The sequence below is a fragment of the Saccopteryx bilineata genome, chromosome 7, assembly GCF_036850765.1.
Source record: "Saccopteryx bilineata isolate mSacBil1 chromosome 7, mSacBil1_pri_phased_curated, whole genome shotgun sequence".
In the NCBI taxonomy this organism is placed as follows: Eukaryota; Metazoa; Chordata; class Mammalia; order Chiroptera; family Emballonuridae; genus Saccopteryx; species Saccopteryx bilineata.
The window spans coordinates 102,869,903-102,887,508 of record NC_089496.1 but is presented as its reverse complement, the minus strand read 5'-3'; the positions used below and the strand labels follow the sequence as shown (position 1 = coordinate 102,887,508).

The following is a 17,606-nucleotide window of genomic DNA, read 5'->3' as shown; positions in this document are numbered from 1 at the left end:
ATGAGTGCCAACCCTCTCATGGACCATGCCATTCGCTACGCTTCAACACTTTCACATGTCAACTTGTTCAGGAGGTGCCAGTCACGTGCCGCTGAGTGAGCACACCGGTCTGCACAGGCTCTAGCAATCAGGAAATATCCCAGGCCCCTGTGAACACAGGGGACAGTTCCACTCAGTGGTATCAGCTATGATACACGGGCTGGAATGGGGCCGATCTCGCCCACACTCTGCAGCCATTTAAAAGAGGCTGCTCAGACCAGCCCTGTGTCATTAGGGGCACGCAGGGGGGTCAGCTCAGGAAGGTTTTAATTTAGCACAAAGTTCAAACTGTAGGAAGACAGGGAAATAAATTGGTAACAGTTTTTCTCTCATGTCCTGATACAAAGGGCATTGGCCACGTTTCTGCGGGGCCTCAAAACTAAAATCAGCCCTCGTGCAGGATTTGTCTCCAAGCCCCAACGCCTTAGACGGCAGGTTGCAGTGCCATATTTCAACTACACTGCCCCCAGAGGACAAGGGGACCGGCCCCCAGAGCACAAGGGGACCAGCTCAGGCCGCCTGTGAGATGGGGAGTCCTGCCCATTCGAGCGGGGTCTTAAAGCTTCCCTTTGCAAAGAACAGTATGAGATTTTTGTAGACATTAATCAGCCTGTTCTGCACCAGTTTGAAAGCCATACAAACAATCTCCATCCCGATGATGATAGAGGGAGAGGAACAGGAAGAAGTGGAGGTGTTCCGAAATGGTGTCCCCAAACCCAATGGTGGTCAGCGAGACGAGGCAGAAGTAGAAGGCATCCTCGAAGCGCAGGAGTGTCTCCCAGGTGGGGAGGATGGCGGCTGCGCAGGAGATGTAGGCGAAAATAAGGAGGGCGATGACGGGCAGGGGCATGTCCAACCTCTTCACCTGTTAGCCCACCTCATCCAGGTTGCTGACGATGGAGCAGGAGAGCCTCCTCGACAAGAGTTACACCTCCCACGGCCGCGGGGGCGGGGCCCGTGTGTCTGATTTCGCTTGTCCAGAAGCCTCTCAAGCAGCTCCATGTTGCCGCTTGGGGCTGAGGTACACCTGCCAGGTTTGGGGCCCAGGGGCTCCTCTGGGGCATCGATGACGATCCTGGGGACAGCTTGGTCCTTGGGCTTGGTAGCCAGCCTTCTCCTGCACAGCAGTCGGCAGCCACGCTGGGCCAGGGGAGGGCGGAGGAAGGGGAGGTTTTGGAACAGACTGTAAGACGTGGATAAGAGGGTCGCCAGGATGTCGCCTGTGTCCGTGAGGACCAGAACCATCGAGGGGGATGCCGAAGAGTGTGTAGAGCATGCACAAGTACTTGCCGAGCGGGGTGACGGGGTAGATGTGGCTGTATCCTGAAAAAGAGCGCGGGCTCACTGAGAGTGCGAGGGGTTCCGTGACCCTGTTCCCCTTCCCTGTCCCCAGCGGCTCCCGCCCTCCCCGCAGGGACAGCAGACTGCAGAAGTCACTGCGGGGAGGGCGGGAGCCGCTGGGAACAGGGAACAGGACAGCCTCTCATCCAGGCTTCAGTGAGGGCCCAGAACCACTGTGGTGACCACAGTGGGTGAGGGATCTAAGGGGGAGGGGAGACGGGTGACAGAGGTGGGCCATGGATAGAATGACCGACTGCCCAGTGTGCTCAGGACCAAGGGCTTTCCCAGAATATGGGACTTCCAGTGCTAAAACCACGGCCATCCTGGCAAAGGAAGCAATTGACTCTGGCCATGGAGGAGGGTGTGGAGAGACCTCTTGAGCGTGAACGGAGCAGGGGAGGGATCCTGGAGCCTCTCCTGTGGGGACAGGAGCTCAGAGAGGCCCAAGTATGGAGTCCCGGGGGAGCCCCAGCCTTGGGTATCAGTGAAAATCCCCATGCCCAAGCTTGTCACGGGCCCCACAGAGCCATCCGCCCTTAAGGATGTCAACAGTGGCCATGAGGGCCCATGGACAAGCCACCCTGTCTTCCAGACACTGCCTAAGCCCCCAGTTCTCATGGACCTCTAGGGGAGTCAGAAGACACTCTCCAGTAGAAATCCCCCAGCCTCAAGGATGAGCACCCAGGGTCAGATTTTTATGTTTTGTTGTTTTTAAAGAAAAGAATATCACATTTCTTATGGGATTTACAGAGTAAAGTGCCTTTTAGAGTCAAAATTCCTTGCATAGAAAACGCCTAATGTTGGCAACCACCATTATTACCACATTTAATGGACAAGGAACAGGGAAGTCAGGTGACCTGGGCAGGGTCACACAGCCCACAGCCAACAAGAGTGTGTACCCCTCCCTTGAAGATCTCCCCCAAACATGCCTACCCCGGTGTTCTCCTCGGCAAAGGTGGGCTTAGCAAATTATAGATAAAGTCTCTGTGGCTGCCTTGAAACTTTATCTATAATTTGCTAAGCCCACCTTTGCATGGGTGGGATATGTTCACAGCCCAGAACAAATGCCACATTCTAGAAAAGGCACCAAGGACTCAAGTCCCAGAGAGCACCCAGCCCCAGTGAGGGGCTGTATTAACGAGCCCAGTTATTGAATGCTGAAGTGCGTAATGGAAAACCATCTCGTTTCTTCTGACGCATTGCTACATTCCACTATGACCAGCCCACCCCACTTAGGCTGTATTTAATAACCCATGCTCTTCACTCTCTAACCCAAGGGGGCTGACCCAAGTGGAAACGACTGGGGATTGGCCGATGTCACACCTGTCAGGTGTCCCTTTCACCAGCATCAAGGCCAGGTGCATTTCGGGTGACCCAGAGATGTAGGGCAGGAAGCAGCAATGCCAGCAGGACCTTCCAACACCATTATTGACTTACAGGCAATGCAGAACTTTCCCCAACACTCTCTTCTAGTGGTAATTACTGGACAGCCCGATGTCCTAATTGACTTATAGTGTGGGTAGTAGTATCACTTTCTTGAAATTTAAACCAGGCTAATGCGTTTCCATTAGATCAGTAGTTCGCAGCCTGGACTCCCATTAGAATCACCTTGGAGGGCTCTGGGAAAGGCTGATGCCTGGGCTCGTCCCTAGAGATTCTGACTTGATTGGCATGGAGTCGGGTCCAAGCAGGGGAGCTTATAAAAGATATGCAGGTGGTTCTATGTGTAGCCAGGGCTGAGGACAAAGTTGCATCAGGTCAGTGCCTCTCACACGTTAGTGGGCATCAGAATCACCCTCGAGAACCTGTTAAAACATAGCTCTGCTGGGCCCCACACCCAGTGTTTCTGACTCTGAAGGTCTAGCATGGGGCCTGAGAATTACCTTGACTTTCTGACACGTCCTGGAGTGACGCACACACTACTGGTCCAGGGACCACACTTTGATAACCATTGCACTAGTTCGGTGGGTCCCCACAGGGGCAACTGTGTCCATGCCTGGAGACACTTCTGGTTGTTGCACCTGGTGGGTACAGCAGGGGAAGAGGTGGGTGCATCCAGTGGACACGGGCCAGGAAGGCCACTAAACACCCTACAATGTTCAGGACAGACCCCCACAGCAAAGAATCATTTGTCCGAGACGCAGGAGTGCTGAGGCTTAGCCACGCTGCCTCAGCTCAATGCCCTGAAGTTCTGGAGAAAAAGTCCAAACTGGACCCCACACTCTCAGCCCAGCCCCCTTGCTCTGATCCGCCTCTCTGGACAGCGCTCCCCGCTGCCCTCTGGATGAACCCCCCTCCTTAGCCTAGCTGGCAGGGGCTCCCTGCGGTCTGGTCCCTCCTCTCTCTCACCCCCTTCATGCCGACCTAACATCACCTCCTTATAATGCCTGGCACTTCTTTGGCTCCCAGGCCTTTGCCCATGCGGTTCTCTCAGCCTGGGGTACCCTCTTCATGTCCCGCCTTCCGTCACCCTGGTGACTCCCACTCCCTCTCTCCAACTTCTTGTGGCTGTCATCCCCTCCAGGGAGCCTTGAGTCCTGCCTCTCGGACCTCCCCCAAGGCGGGGGCAGCCACCCCAACTCTGTGCTCCCACAAAACCCTGCGCACATCACACGCTGACCACGGGTGGTGGCCCCGGGTTCTTCTGTCTGGTCCGTGAGCCTGAGCTGGCGGGAACTGTTGACAGATGGCATTTTGTACACGAGCACTCAGCCAAGGGGCAAGACGAGGCTGAATTCCAGCTCACACCTTGCTCTCTGGGGTCTAGACCCAGGTGCGGGCGGCACCCACCGGAAGGAAGGGCACTCCATTCTAATTCCCACACAGACGTTTACGGGCCAGCGCAGGGACGGCTGTGCCCCTGAGCTGGAACAGGCCCACCCATGCACAGTAGGCCTGGCACGGGGTAGGCCCCCCACACGAAGTGACTGAACACCCCGGCGTCTTCACCGAGGGTCCCCAGCATGCCCTGCCCCCCCTCCCGCCCCCCCCAGCTCTTTCTGCCAGGCCCAGCCTTGCCCTTGCACTCACCCACGGTGCTGATGACCCTGCAGCAGAAGAACGAGCTCAGGAAGGACCAGCCTGCGGGCCTGCTAGACCGCTGGCTTCGCCTTGGGCAGCAGCTTCCTGAGACCCAGCTTCCTGTCTTCCATAACTCAAGAAAGAAATGCCCAGAGTGAGGGCGAGGGCTCCGCCCTTCAAGGCAGGCCCACCTAGGGGCAGGGGAGTCTTCCTCAGGGACCCGCAGGCCCCCACCTTGTGGCACCAACAACCCCAGAGCTTGGTTCTCGGAGCCCTGCTTTTCAGCACCTCTGCAGTGAGGTCCTGCTCCAGGGCTTGCAGAGAGCCCCCACGGCAGAAGCCCCGGGGGTCCAGCTGAGCTCAGCCGTGGGATTGCTGTGCGGCCTTCTGGGGCTGTCTGAACTCACTGAGCCTCCATTTCTGCCCCCTGCAAAGTGGCTACAGACTTCTGCTCTCTCTCACGGGCTTCTTGTAAACTGAAAGCAAAAGGCTTTTGTGGAAAGCAGGCTGTGATATGGCTGCCGGAGGCATCCCCACCTGGAGGTCATTAAGCCCGAAGGATTTGGTGATGGTCCCAGGGTCGTGGGCACCGGCCCCTGAGGATGTCTGGGCCACAGGGCAGAAGCAGCTCTGGGAGCCCTTTGGTCTCGAGGAGGTTTTCAGATGGTTCTTTTGGCCTGGCATCCAGTGGGATTTGGCATCCCAGGGTCCACCCCTCTGTACTGGGGGGGGGGGTAAGAGGATATCACAGAGCCTGGCACGTAGCAGGAACTCACTTCTCACTTGAATGGGCACCAGCCTGGGAATCCAGACACCTGCATTCTAGGCTCAGCGCTGACCCTGACTAGTTCCTATAGCTGCAGACAGGCGGCCTCTTTCTCAGCCTCAGTTTCTCCATCAGGGAGGCACTATGTCGTGGTGGTGAAAAGCTCAGGCTCTGGACCCCAATACCTGGGTTGAGCCCCTGGCTCCATTTTCTAGTGTGTGACCTTAAGCAGGCTGTTTAACTCTCAGTACCTCAGTTTCTTAATCTGTAAAAGGGGACAGTTCACACCCACCTGCCAGGATTGGTGTGAGGATTAAGTGTGCAAGTGCATGGAAAACCTTTGGCACGGCATCTGTACTTAGCTAGTACTTACTGAGTATTTTCATTTCCATTGGAAATTGGTAGCAAACGGGGTCTGACCAGCTCGGTGTTCCCAATCCGTTCTGTGCATCAGAATCACCTGGGAAACGCTTTATAAATCAGATTCCCAGTTGCAGAGATCATGATTAAGTTGGTTGGGGGAAGGGCCTGGGAAGGTGTATTTTAGACAAGCTCTCTGGATGATTCTGAGGCATGGCCAGGTTTGGAAAGCCTGGAACTTGTTAATAGTCTCGACCCAGTGCTGCTTCCGAGTGTCTGAGCAGCAGCAGTGACAGAAGTCACCTCCCAGGTTGGCTGAGCAGGCATGTGTCTGTCTCCACGGAGGGGAGACTGCCTTCTGACCCCAGCCCATAGTCAGCCCCAGCTGAAAGGACCTGTCTCTAGTAGATGTAAAGTGACTAAATACAAATGATGTCCAACAGGGACATATAGAAGCCTTCCAAGAGGCTTCATGTTTATTATCTCATCTGCTTCCCACAGGGTCCCTGCGAGTGTGGGCCCCCTTCTGTCTAGGACAGTGGCTGGCAAACCGCAGCTCGTGAGCCACATGTGGCTCAATCCGATTGAAGTAGTTTTTTAGCACAGGCCAGTTTAGGAGTACCCTAATTAAGTTCATAACAATGTACCTACCTATATAGTTTAAGTTTAAAAAATTTGGCTCTCAAAAGAAATGTCAGTCATTGTACTGTTGATATTTGGCTCTGTTGACTAATGAGTTGGCCAACCACTGGTTTAGGACACTAGATCCAGAGAGGGCAACGGCTTTGCCTGAGATCACACAGCTAGCTGGGGAGCAACAAGGATTAGAGCCAGGTCCCCAGGCCTTCTCACACTCCCTCCCTCCTCCTCTGAGTCCCACAACAGAAAGGGCTGTTTGAAACAGAAGACGGAGAGCAGAGGCAGGCTGCTATCTTGGGGAGGGCAGTCCAAACCCAATTTGGACTGAACCACAGGGTGGGACAGAGTCCTGGAGATGAGCCTAGGAGCTCCTAGCCCCAGATCGGGTCCCCTCTGCACCCCACCGCACCTCCCCGTACCTCTCCAATCCCCCCTCCCGGGAGCCTGCTGGTCTGGGCGAGGCCGGAAGCTGAGGCCAAGGGAAGGGAGTTGGACTTTTCAGAGCAGCTATTGGACGCTCAGTGCTTTTTTTTATCTTCTTCACAAGAACCCTAAGAGGCCATTATTCTCCCTATTTACAGAGGAGAAGACCGAGGCTCAGAGAGGGGAAGCGCAGGAATGGGAAGGTTAGGCGCAGAGGGCTCCCAGTTGCCACCTCGCCTCAGGCAGGGGAGCCCTGGGCTCTCTGCTGCTGCCTCTGCCCATGGAGAAGATACCCACCCTGCCCAGGTGAGCCACTTACCGGTTCCCTTGCATTGCAAGAGGCCGCAGAGCTTCTCAAGAAACCCTTGAACTCCGGGTCCCCTGCCCCTAGGTCCTGGCCTCCCTCAACAGCTGAGAAGAGCAGGGCACCCATCAGCGCGTAGGTCACCAGGGAGCAAAGAAAGCAGAGGCGAGGGAGGAGCTTCTCTAGGGCCTCCTGGTACCACCTCCTGGCCTGGGGCGGCCCTGCCGCCTCCATCCTCCCAGGAGCTCGCAGGATGCAGGACCGGAGGTACTGTGGAGGAGGCAGGAGCGCCGAGGCCCCGCCAAGAGCAGGAGGGGGTGGGAGTGCCCGGAGATGGCAGTGCTCCTGCGCTGAGTGGGCGGGGCGTGCACTTCCTCCGGGACTCGGAGCAGCCCGCACTCAGCGCTTTCGGTTCACCCGAGTTACAGACGGCTCCCCGCCCCCAGCGCCCCAAACTACTACTGATGCACCCGGCTGACGCCCAGCGGTGTTCCAGGAGCGCGTGCAGGGGGCTCGGGGAGCAGGGCCTGGTGGTTTCTTTGTGCTTTGGCCTCTCCCATCCCTTAGCTGCAGTTTTGACTTCCAGGTTCCAACTCTGACTTTTGGTTTTTAGTATATTGATTGTCCTTCCTGAGCTTTGTCTGTGGTACCTGGTCTCTTGGACAGGTAGTAATCATAGTAACTAGTCTGGCCAGAGTGTACAAAGGGCCGTTCTTCTTTGTGGATCTCATTACTGGTCCCAATTCTTCACTCCCTGTAGTATACCCACCCTTGTCATGGCCTCACTGTGGGCCGCCTCTCCCAGGAAGCCAGCCTGGGCCCACACGCTCCTTCCCCTGACCCTGCAGAAGGGACTGAGAGGGGAACTCAGGGTCTCTTTGAAATCTCTGCTTAGATTCCTTTTCCCCTGAAATCTGAGTTTATAATAGTTAGGAAACGCCCATCCATTCAAAGGTGAGCAGAGGGCGGCAGGCAGGATGCTAGGCCGCTCTAGCGCTGTGGTCTTCGAGTTCTCTAACTACAATCGTTCCACAGTACAAACCCATTTGCATCAAGGCCATAACTACCTTTTATGTAAATATGACATAGGAAAAGTAAATTAAGTAGTTAAAGTAAGCCCAGCCCATTGCAAAGAAATAACAGGCCTCATTGGGGATGGGTCCTTATTCTTCGCCTCTATTGCCCTGAACCATACCCTGCCCTCTGTCATGTGACTTTGCAGTGCCTCCCAGTGGAGAAGTTGAGTATTACATTCCCTCTCCATTCAGGCTGGGCTTGGCCCTGTGACTTTTGGCCAATGAAATGGTAGCAGATGTGATATCAGAAGAGACTTTTCAATGTATTCACCTGGATTAGTTTGGCCTCCTGGGTGGCTGCTATGCATGGCAAGAAGACATTCTCTGAGAGGTGTTTGTCCCAGAAACCCCCAGCCCCACCCCAAGCAGAGTCACCCCAGGCCAGCTCACTCACTGCGGCAGAACCAGGGGAATAAGCAAGGAGGTGGTAGGAACTGTCAGAGCCTGAAAGCAGGTCATCTTCCCCTCCTAGTGACACATCATTCTAGAGACTCGGTTCATCAAAAAGTTAAATGCAGATTTGCTGTATGACCCAGGAATTCCTCTCCTAGATATACACCCCAAAGGATGGAAAACAGGGACTCAAATACTTGTACACAGATGTTCACACCAGTTCTATTCACAGTGGGCAAAAGGTGGAATCAACCCAGACATCCATCTGTGGACGAGTGGATAAACAAAATGTGGTCTCTGTGGGGTGGAATCGTCTTCAGCTATAATAGGGAGTGAAGTGCTGATACACGCTACAATGTGTATGAACCTCAAAAACCTTATGCTAAGTAAGAGAAGCCAGACAGAAAAGGAAAAGTATTGTATGCTTCTATCTTTATGAACTATCTAGAATAAGTAAATGCATAGAGGTGGGAAGCAAATTGGTAGTTTCCAGGTGCCAGGGAGCACGAGGACCAACTACATACAAGGGTTTGAAATGTTCTTTTGGGATGAGGAAGGTGTTTTGGAGCTAGATGGTTACATAACGTTGTGAATATACTGAATGCTGCCAAATTGTTTACTTTAAAATGGTTGATTTATGTTATGTAAATCTTACCTTCATAAAAAGGGAAAAAAATATTGTGTTTGCATAAGATGTTTAATACCTACAAGTTCAATCTGGGCATAGTGTAATTTACCCTTTTAATGTATCCACTCTGAAGTAGGAGCATACCAGGGCTCAGAAGCCTGAAAATTTTAATCTGTGAATTAATTTATGTGTGGATTTAGGTAATCTGGTTGTAAACCCGCTTAAAGATTGCCTCCAAATTACTGTCTTGACGTAAGGGCAGGGTGTTAACGGGGTGGATGACTAAGGCGTATCATCTAGTTACAGGCATCTGATCCTTCCAGGGATGAGCAAAGCTCTGAAGGACATCAGCCAATCCAACCCTCTTTTAAATCTAAGTTTATATAAAGCCTTATAGACTGTTGAATTCCTAATCACAACCCTACAAAATTAGATTAGCGGCCACAGGGGGCAATGGTGTCCAGGCAATGACCTCACCAGTTACACGAACACATCAAGAATTAGAAATCTTGAGTTGCAGTTTCTCAAGTTTTCATCAGTAAGAGTGGTAGCAAATATCCCCAGGCCACAGGACACATCATCAGCCATTTAAAAATATGTGTGTATGTTGAAGAGACTATTGGATCTGGAAATGGATCTTTGGAAAACATGTCCAGCAAGGTTATTCTACAAACACAGACACTGGGTTCAGAGAGCTCCAGGGACCAGCCTGGAGCCACAGACGCAGGTCTAGAACCCGGGTCTAGTGTTATCATATTTGGTTCTCTTGCTGCCACTGCCTCCAGCTGTATGGAGCTTTTCTAGAGCATTCAGCTCAAGTCACGTGTGTCTGATGACACGAGCACTTCCCACTGTTACTTCTGTGGCCAATCTCCCTTCCAACCGCACTGCTGCCCTCAGACTCCTACCCCACTGCTCCAGGCCCTCATCTCCAAGCCAAACACATTGGTGGAAAAGCCTGGAATCAGAGCTGGTGGTCAGAGAGCTCCGACTGGGGACAGGCATCCACGTGGGTCCGATGAGCTGTCAGAACCGCCCCCATCTGTCAAGACCTATGAGAACGCATACAGCACAGGGTGCTGATACGGTTAGTTACCCAGCCTCAAAGGCACACTGCAGCTCACCCTGTGACCTGCCCCAGGTCCAGAGTTCCTCCAGGACGGACTTCAGTTGTCAAAGCCCCGCCATACCCACCCCCAACCCCTGCTAGATGCTGGAGGGAAGGAGGCAAAGATAATTTGGTACCATCTTATTTTAAAGATAATTAAGGTGACGCCTCAGCACTGGAGAAGCTGCCAATCAGATTAAGAAACTGAGATAAATCTAAGAAAGTAATAATACAATGGCGCAGAGCTGATTTCCAAGTCCTCTGCACAAATCATTCACCCCATGACCCTTGGGCTCATCAGCAGAGCCAGGCATCTGCAGGAATTCCAGCTCTTAAGAATCCAAATGAATGGCGGCTGCCTTGCAGAGGGTGACGGTGGACCCTTTGACCCACTACTGAGAAGGCAGGGCATCTTTCCTCCTATTGCCATGATGGTGAACCTATGACACGCGTGTCAGTACTGACACGCATAGCCATTTTAGATGACACGCAGCCGCATGTGGCCACATACCAGAGAAGTATGGGGCCACATGCCGAGAAGGACGTTTCATCCTTGGCTCCTGCATGGCCAGGTGCAGTAGCTGAGGATAAAACATTTGCTGTAGTGTAGACACTCTGTGCCGGAGGTCTGTAGGCCAAAACATCAGAACTCCGGCACTGAGCGTCTAGTTCTGGGACTTCTGGTTAGGCTGTTAGGGGATCTTTGACCTCACTTCTGGCCCGCGGAGCAGGGAGCAGCGGAATGCCATGGGGGACGCATCTCTGGAGGCCCTGTGATCACCATTACCAGCAACCACATAACCACAGCAACCATCATCCAATCTTCTGTTCTGGGGTGTCGTGGATTTCTAATTGACCATCATTACTGAGATAAGTGAGGGGGAGGCTGGGAGAGGTGAGAGCCTGTGCTATGGGTGCCGTTTCCTGCCATTAGAAATAGCAGCAGCCATCTTAATTTACATAAGATGCAACTTGCAGAATTTCAAGACAGCGTCTGGGCTCAGGTGTTTGTCGACTTGAGGTCAAAGCTTGAGAATCTGGAAAGGTACCGCTTGGAGAATCAAGAGGAGTGCCACTACGAACAGGAAATTTAGAGTGCCTGGAACTGATTACCAGACACTTTTAGCACCTTGAAAAATATAGCAATGGCTTTACTCACAATTTTTCCCTCTATGTACTTTTGTGAGACCTTATTCTCAGCATTAAATAATATCAAAACCAACAAAAGAAACAGATTGACAGATGAAGTTAGTAGCACTTGCTTGGGCGTGAAGTGTACAAAATACCAACCTTCAATTGAAAATTTAGCCAATGAAATTCAGCAAGAAAAAAGTCACTAATAGTCAGGTTAGTTCAAGAAATCCCCCTCCCCCTCACTTATCTTAGTTCACGGCACCCCACACAAGTTAAATAATATCAAGACCAACAAAAGAAACCGACTGACAGATGAACAAAGAAGTCACTAAGCAGGTAAGTTAAATAATTCGTTTTTGGTTTATTAAATACAGTTATATATATTACAATTATACATTTTTGTTATTTAAACTATAAATATCACAAAATTATGGTTTTTTTCTTGAAGTGACACACCACCCGAGTTATGCTCTTATGCTCGGTTTTTTGGTGAATTTTGACACACCAAGCTCAAAATATTGCCCATCACTGTCCTATTGCTTCCTACTGAGGATTCAGGAGGCCTCTGTACCCCTAACCGCCTGCAAAATCCTCAGAGTTGGATTATTTCTGGTCATTGCCACCAGAGGGAGCTCGAAGAACAAGCCTGGTTTTTGCTTCTTTGCAGTTTAAGGAGAGGGATGGGAGATTATGCTCTCTGCTTCTAGCAAGTGCAGACATCAGTTTAAAAACTCCTAACAATTTTAACTTCATTCCTGATTCGTGGAAAATACACATGGCAGAATGATGCTGGGTCTTCGGATGTAGAGAATAGCTGTCCTCTGTGGTAAGTTTCCTGTGAATATTTCAGACTCAGAAACCCTGCCTGTCTACTTGACCTCTAGTGCTCTGTCCAGAAGATCGGATCCCAGAATTCTCCCTGCCAGAATTCACAGCCCCAGGGACTGCTCTTCCAGCCAGAACTAATGCCAGACTCTGCCTTCAACAGTTCCAGAGCCCCAAGCCCCAGGCTCCCTCCTCTTCTCCACGCTGCCAGCGAGCATGTGACAGCACAGATGTGACAGTTAAACAGGCATTGAAATGAAAGTGGAAATTACTTCGGCCATTAGAGCCCGTGTGCAGATCCTCGCCTCCGTTCGAAGGGGGGATGCAGCAATGCTGTTCTGATGCCGGAACAAGTGACAAGATTCTCTGGGGAGAAGCAGCAGCCCAACCAGAGAGCTGACAAGTCCCACCTGAGGCCACTTGTTCATTACAATAGTTTAAATTCGTGGGTTTGCATCCCTATGACCATGTGAGGATATCACAAGTACCCCCCCCCCTGCCCTTCTCAGGATTATTTTGATCCTGCTAAAAAAAAAAAAATTTTTGTTTTTGGAGACAGCTATAAAGAGGATGCTCCCTTGGGCAGACCCCAGGGGGGAAGCCCAGAGGGGAGGCAGAGGGAAATGGCCCTGACCTTCAGGTCCTGGGGTTCAGCACAGATTACTGCTGTGGGCTCCAGATGTGCAGGAGGCTGGCAGGCCAGCGGGAAAGTGGACTTGTCAACACGGCTGGGTGCACTGATCCTGCACTCGGGGGACATCAGAGGACAGCCTGACCCCTCAGTCACAGCAGCTGCTCCTAGAGGGCTGGTAGGTGAATGCAGCCGCAGCCCCGAGCTCACCCCTCAGCCACCATCCTGGCCAGCACTGGCGAGCATTCCCTGAGTGGCACCCGCTGAGGACTCGCCAAACCAGGTGACAGGACCAGCAGGGGGCTGCTGCCTGGCATCTTATCTCCTTCCCCAGCATGGGCACTCCTCCATTCAGTGGATGACGCCCTCTAGGCAGTCTGGGTTCCAGCTCCATGAATCCAATATGCATCCCTTTCCTTCTCACGCATCGTCCAGAACTCACACTCAGGATTTGGGTTCAGAGATGAGCAGGCCCCTTCCGCTGTGGCTCTCCCCCACGCCTCGGCCAGCGCCTCATATGAAACGGCCTAGAGCCACCCTGCCAGTGGCTTCGCGGCCATGAACCCTGCATTCCCCCGGCCTCCTCAGCCACCTGTATAGACTCAGGGTGGTGTTTTATGTTTTACAAACAGCTTTCACTTTTATTGTATTATCCCCATTAGACAGATAAGGAAACCGAGGCTTGCCAGCATCTGAAAGTCTGGGATAAGCGGGACTCAGAGTACAAATCTGCAGAATTGATAGTCCCCAAACTAAAACTACTGATTGCTCAAATCTAGCTCATGGAGGAGATAATGCTGACCCCAGCACTTCATATTGATTAAGTAGCTGCCCCTGAACTTGAGGAAGCTCTGGGCAGCCACCTGGGTTCTGCTGTAGAACCCCATGGCCTGGTGCTGCCACCGCAAAGCTGATGCTCTATGTCATAATTTGCAGTCAATCTCACATCTGTGGTGAATGTCTTGGTTTTTGCCATCTGGCAACCACTCTGCTTTCTCCTGAGACCTCAATTTCCCACAGAGGAACTGCTCTCCTCACCTTTATCAGAAATAGACAGGTGATGCCCTCTTGACCACAGGAGCGAGCATTGGTTTCTCTCGGCCACGGTGGTTGGTTGAAGCATGAGCCCACAGCCCAGTCAGAAGCATTGAGATTCTTTTTTTTTTTTTTTAATTTTCTTTTTAAATTTTTATTATTGATTTTAATTTATTGTGTTTACATAGATTCTAGTGTTGCCCTGCACTCTCTTTAATAACTCTTGAACCTGGGAGGATGCAGGCTTGGAGTGTGTGGCAGCAATCTTGTCACCATGAGGAACCCAAGAGGCAGAGAGTGGTTATCTGATACCATTGGTCTCTGTATACAGATATCTAGGCCTGAAATCAGTATTCCCCTGAAGTTTTTTTGTTATGTGACCAATGAAGGCCTTTTATTTCTTGGGCCAGTTCAAGTTGACTATCCAACGTAACATCTCTTGCGCTACAAACACCAATCATCCTGTTATTAAAAACACATGCGTTCTATCTCGAGACAGTGAGCTGTCCCTTGTTTCTGTCCCTCTTGCCAAGTCACATGGAAGCTAACTGAGGACTCTTGCTCCTCACCCATTGGTCAGACAAGTTGATTCACGGAATGAATTATATACAATGCCCAGAAGAAAACAGCCAGGCATCCTGCTTGGTACCAAGTCTATCTCCTTCATTTATTTGCCAAGGATATATGGTACCTCCTTCACAGCGGGGCTCTTCATGTCTCTATCCTGCACTTGGAGCCTGTTTCTTCATCTACAAGATAAAGTAGAAGCCCTGGCCGGTTGGCTCAGCGGTAGAGCGTCGGCCTAGCGTGCGGAGGACCCGGGTTCGATTCCCGGCCAGGGCACACAGGAGAAGCGCCCATTTGCTTCTCCACCCCCTCCGCCGCGCCTTCCTCTCTGTCTCTCTCTTCCCCTCCCGCAGCCAAGGCTCCATTGGAGCAAAGATGGCCCGGGCGCTGGGGATGGCTCTGTGGCCTCCGCCCCAGGCGCTAGAGTGGCTCTGGTCGCAACATGGCGACGCCCAGGATGGGCAGAGCATCGCCCCCTGGTGGGCAGAGCGTTGCCCCATGGTGGGTGTGCCGGGTGGATCCCGGTCGGGCGCATGCGGGAGTCTGTCTGACTGTCTCTCCCTGTTTCCAGCTTCAGAAATATATAAAAAAAAAAAAAAAAGATAAAGTAGAAGGGCCAAGCAGTCTCTAACAGGTGACAAGATTCTCTGGGGAGAAGCAGCAGCCCAACCCGATAGCTGACAAGTCCCACCTGAGGCCACTTGTTCATTACACTAGTTGAAATTCATGAGGTTTGCATCCCTGTGACCCTGTGAGGATATCACAATCACCCCACCCCGCCCTTCTCAGGATTATTTTGATCCTGCTAAAATAAAACCAATTTTTTTATGTTTTTGGAGACAGAGTTATAAAGAGGATGCTTCCTTGGGCAGACCCCAGGGGGGAAGCCCAGAGAGGAGGCAGAGGGAAATGGCCCTGACCTTCAGGTCCTGGGGTTCAGCACAGATTGCTGCTGTGGGCTCCCTGCAGTGCTAACATTCTGTTATCTGTTTATACAGTCTCAAGGAAATAAAGAAAAATGGCTTTACCGAGGAAGCACGGCCTGTGAGCAGAGGGCTTTGGTGTTTGGGAAAAGCCTGAGGTTTCAGAGAAGGGCCACTGATGGAGATATGCTTGCACACTCTCTGTGTGCAGTAACCCGTGACCTTAGGAATGTCTCGATTCGGGAGACAATAGGAGGGATGAGTGAGAATAAGCATTGAGGTGGGTCTGTGTGGGGCATTTTCTTCTTTGTCTAAGGCCTCTCAGCTCTGCAAGCAAGTGCCATCCAAAAAGCAGCAGAGGCAGGCCCCTTTCAGAAAAAAACTTCTAATCGAACCGAGGTTTCCAGAAAATTGTGTTTGGAGAGCTAAGAAGGTTGGCTGTGAGTAATCTGTTTTTTAAATAGCTCTGTTAGTTGGTCCACATTGTGTTTTTCATTCCATCAGAGCCGAAGGTGGTGTTTCTTTTGTTTATAGTATTAGTGTTATATTATTGGTGATCTCATTGTTCTTGTTTGTGACATGTTTACCTCGGTAGGAAAGTTATTGTAGGAGGCAAGTCGGGAGCCAATCTACCCACCCAACCTGCAGAACTAAAGAAAAAGACGCCAATCGGTCCTGCAGGGTGCATATTACTCCTCTCTTGGATTGTTAAAGTCTAATTATAGGCTGTTGATCCCAGTTAGAACCATTTATAAGCCTAAATACGGCGTCTTTTGCCAATGGATGTGTTTTGTTTGATTGTGGTGTAAAACATAACATTTGCACATTTGGGGGACTAGGACAGGTTTGTGTTCCCTAGGAAAACCAGATGGAAAATAGGCCAAATATGACTCAATGTTGGGATGAGAGAGCAATTGACCTTGATGTTTATTTATTAGGAATTTCTGAACCCCCAGGACTGTGAAGCTCTCCTTTCAGCTCTCAGCTCAAATGCCACTTCCTCCTGGAAGCTCTCCTTGACTGCCCACCCCGCACTGTTGGGACAGCAGGTTTTCTCTTCTGGATGTTTATTAACCATGTTATATGATTTTGAGGATTATTTGATTGTGTCTTCCCACTAGATGGAAGGCTGCCCAGCATGATGCTTAGCACATATTGGGCCTTTACTCAATGTGTTATGCAATATGTGTATGTTTGAGACTATTCAATCATGCTACAGAAGATAAGAAAAACAAATGGGATGGATTAAACTCAAGAAGTGTGAGGCACAGATAGTAAGCAAATCAGTAGATTATGAAGTATAAGCAAAATTCATTGGATGTATTTAGTACAGAGGATGAGTAACAAGTATCTTGCGGGACACAGGCAAGATTCACATGGATTATGAGTAAATCAGTAATTTGCACAGCATGTTACAAATAGATAGAAGAAAACATATGAATATATATGATAAACAAACCAGAGTGCTAAGTACAGGCAGGAAAATATAAAGAGCCTAAGGTATAAGCAACAATCATGTCATCTCAGGGCTAGTAGCTATGTTACCCCCTAAATCAGCCATCCATTGATGACACCCATTATGGTCCCAATTGTTTTGCCCAAGGCACAGCTAAACCCACAGCTGGTCAGCAGGCTAACTTCTAGACCAGGCAAACTGGAAAGTCTGTGTCATCGCCCACCACCTTCTGTCTGTTAGGTCCTATAACTCACCTGCAATTCTGGTCCTTGTAGGTACGCCATTAAGGGGGAGTATATATGGAGAGAGAGAGAGAGAGAGAGAGAGATATGAACATTGCATATTACATAACCCAGGATTGGGGGGTGCTTTCCCCTCCACCTGCTAACGCCTTACTATTTTTGTTCTAACCTACCCCCAATCTCTTTCCTCTTCCTTTTCATTGTATGTTTTAAATTTATTTATTGGGGTAATTTGCCCTTCCAGTTTGTAAGATAGATAGGGGCAAGGGGCGGTGGACAGGAGTGTTTGTGGTGGTAGGGGTGACAGGAATTTCTTCTTCTTCACTGATGCACACAGTTCTCTTTCACCTCTAATCTTGGGTGGGTGTTTGTTTTCCCAACCCAGCGCTTGCCTCCAAGGGGCCTGGCCTGGACTGAAGGCAGGCAGAGGGAGGGGCATTGTCTGGTATCCGGGGACTCTAATGAGGGAGGAACAGGCCAGCAGCTGGAGAACGTGGTGGGGGTTTGGGGCAGCCGCGTGTCCCAGCCAGTTGTGGAAAGCTTTGAACGACTCTCAAATGGTCGCTAGGGACAAGGCGGGTCAACTCCCTGGAAGCTAGAAGTGCAGTAGAGACTGGAGTGGGAGCCCACGTGGACGCTGGCGGCTGGCGGGCTGAGCCTGAAGCCCCAAAGGCAGGGTGTGCGCTTGGCTTCCT

The 17,606-nt window shown here is 51.2% G+C and overlaps 1 protein-coding gene across 1 annotated transcript; it reads right to left on the bottom strand.

The window, feature by feature from the left end:
- Window positions 1-549: 549 nt before the first annotated feature.
- Window positions 550-7,127, bottom strand: KCNK18 (potassium two pore domain channel subfamily K member 18). Its single transcript, XM_066240392.1, is given in 8 exon segments — window positions 550-700; window positions 702-957; window positions 960-1,284; window positions 1,286-1,362; window positions 4,411-4,478; window positions 4,480-4,534; window positions 6,909-6,953; window positions 6,956-7,127. Coding segments are annotated over 8 exon segments (1,149 nt in total).
- Between the last annotated feature and the right edge of the window lie 10,479 nt (window positions 7,128-17,606).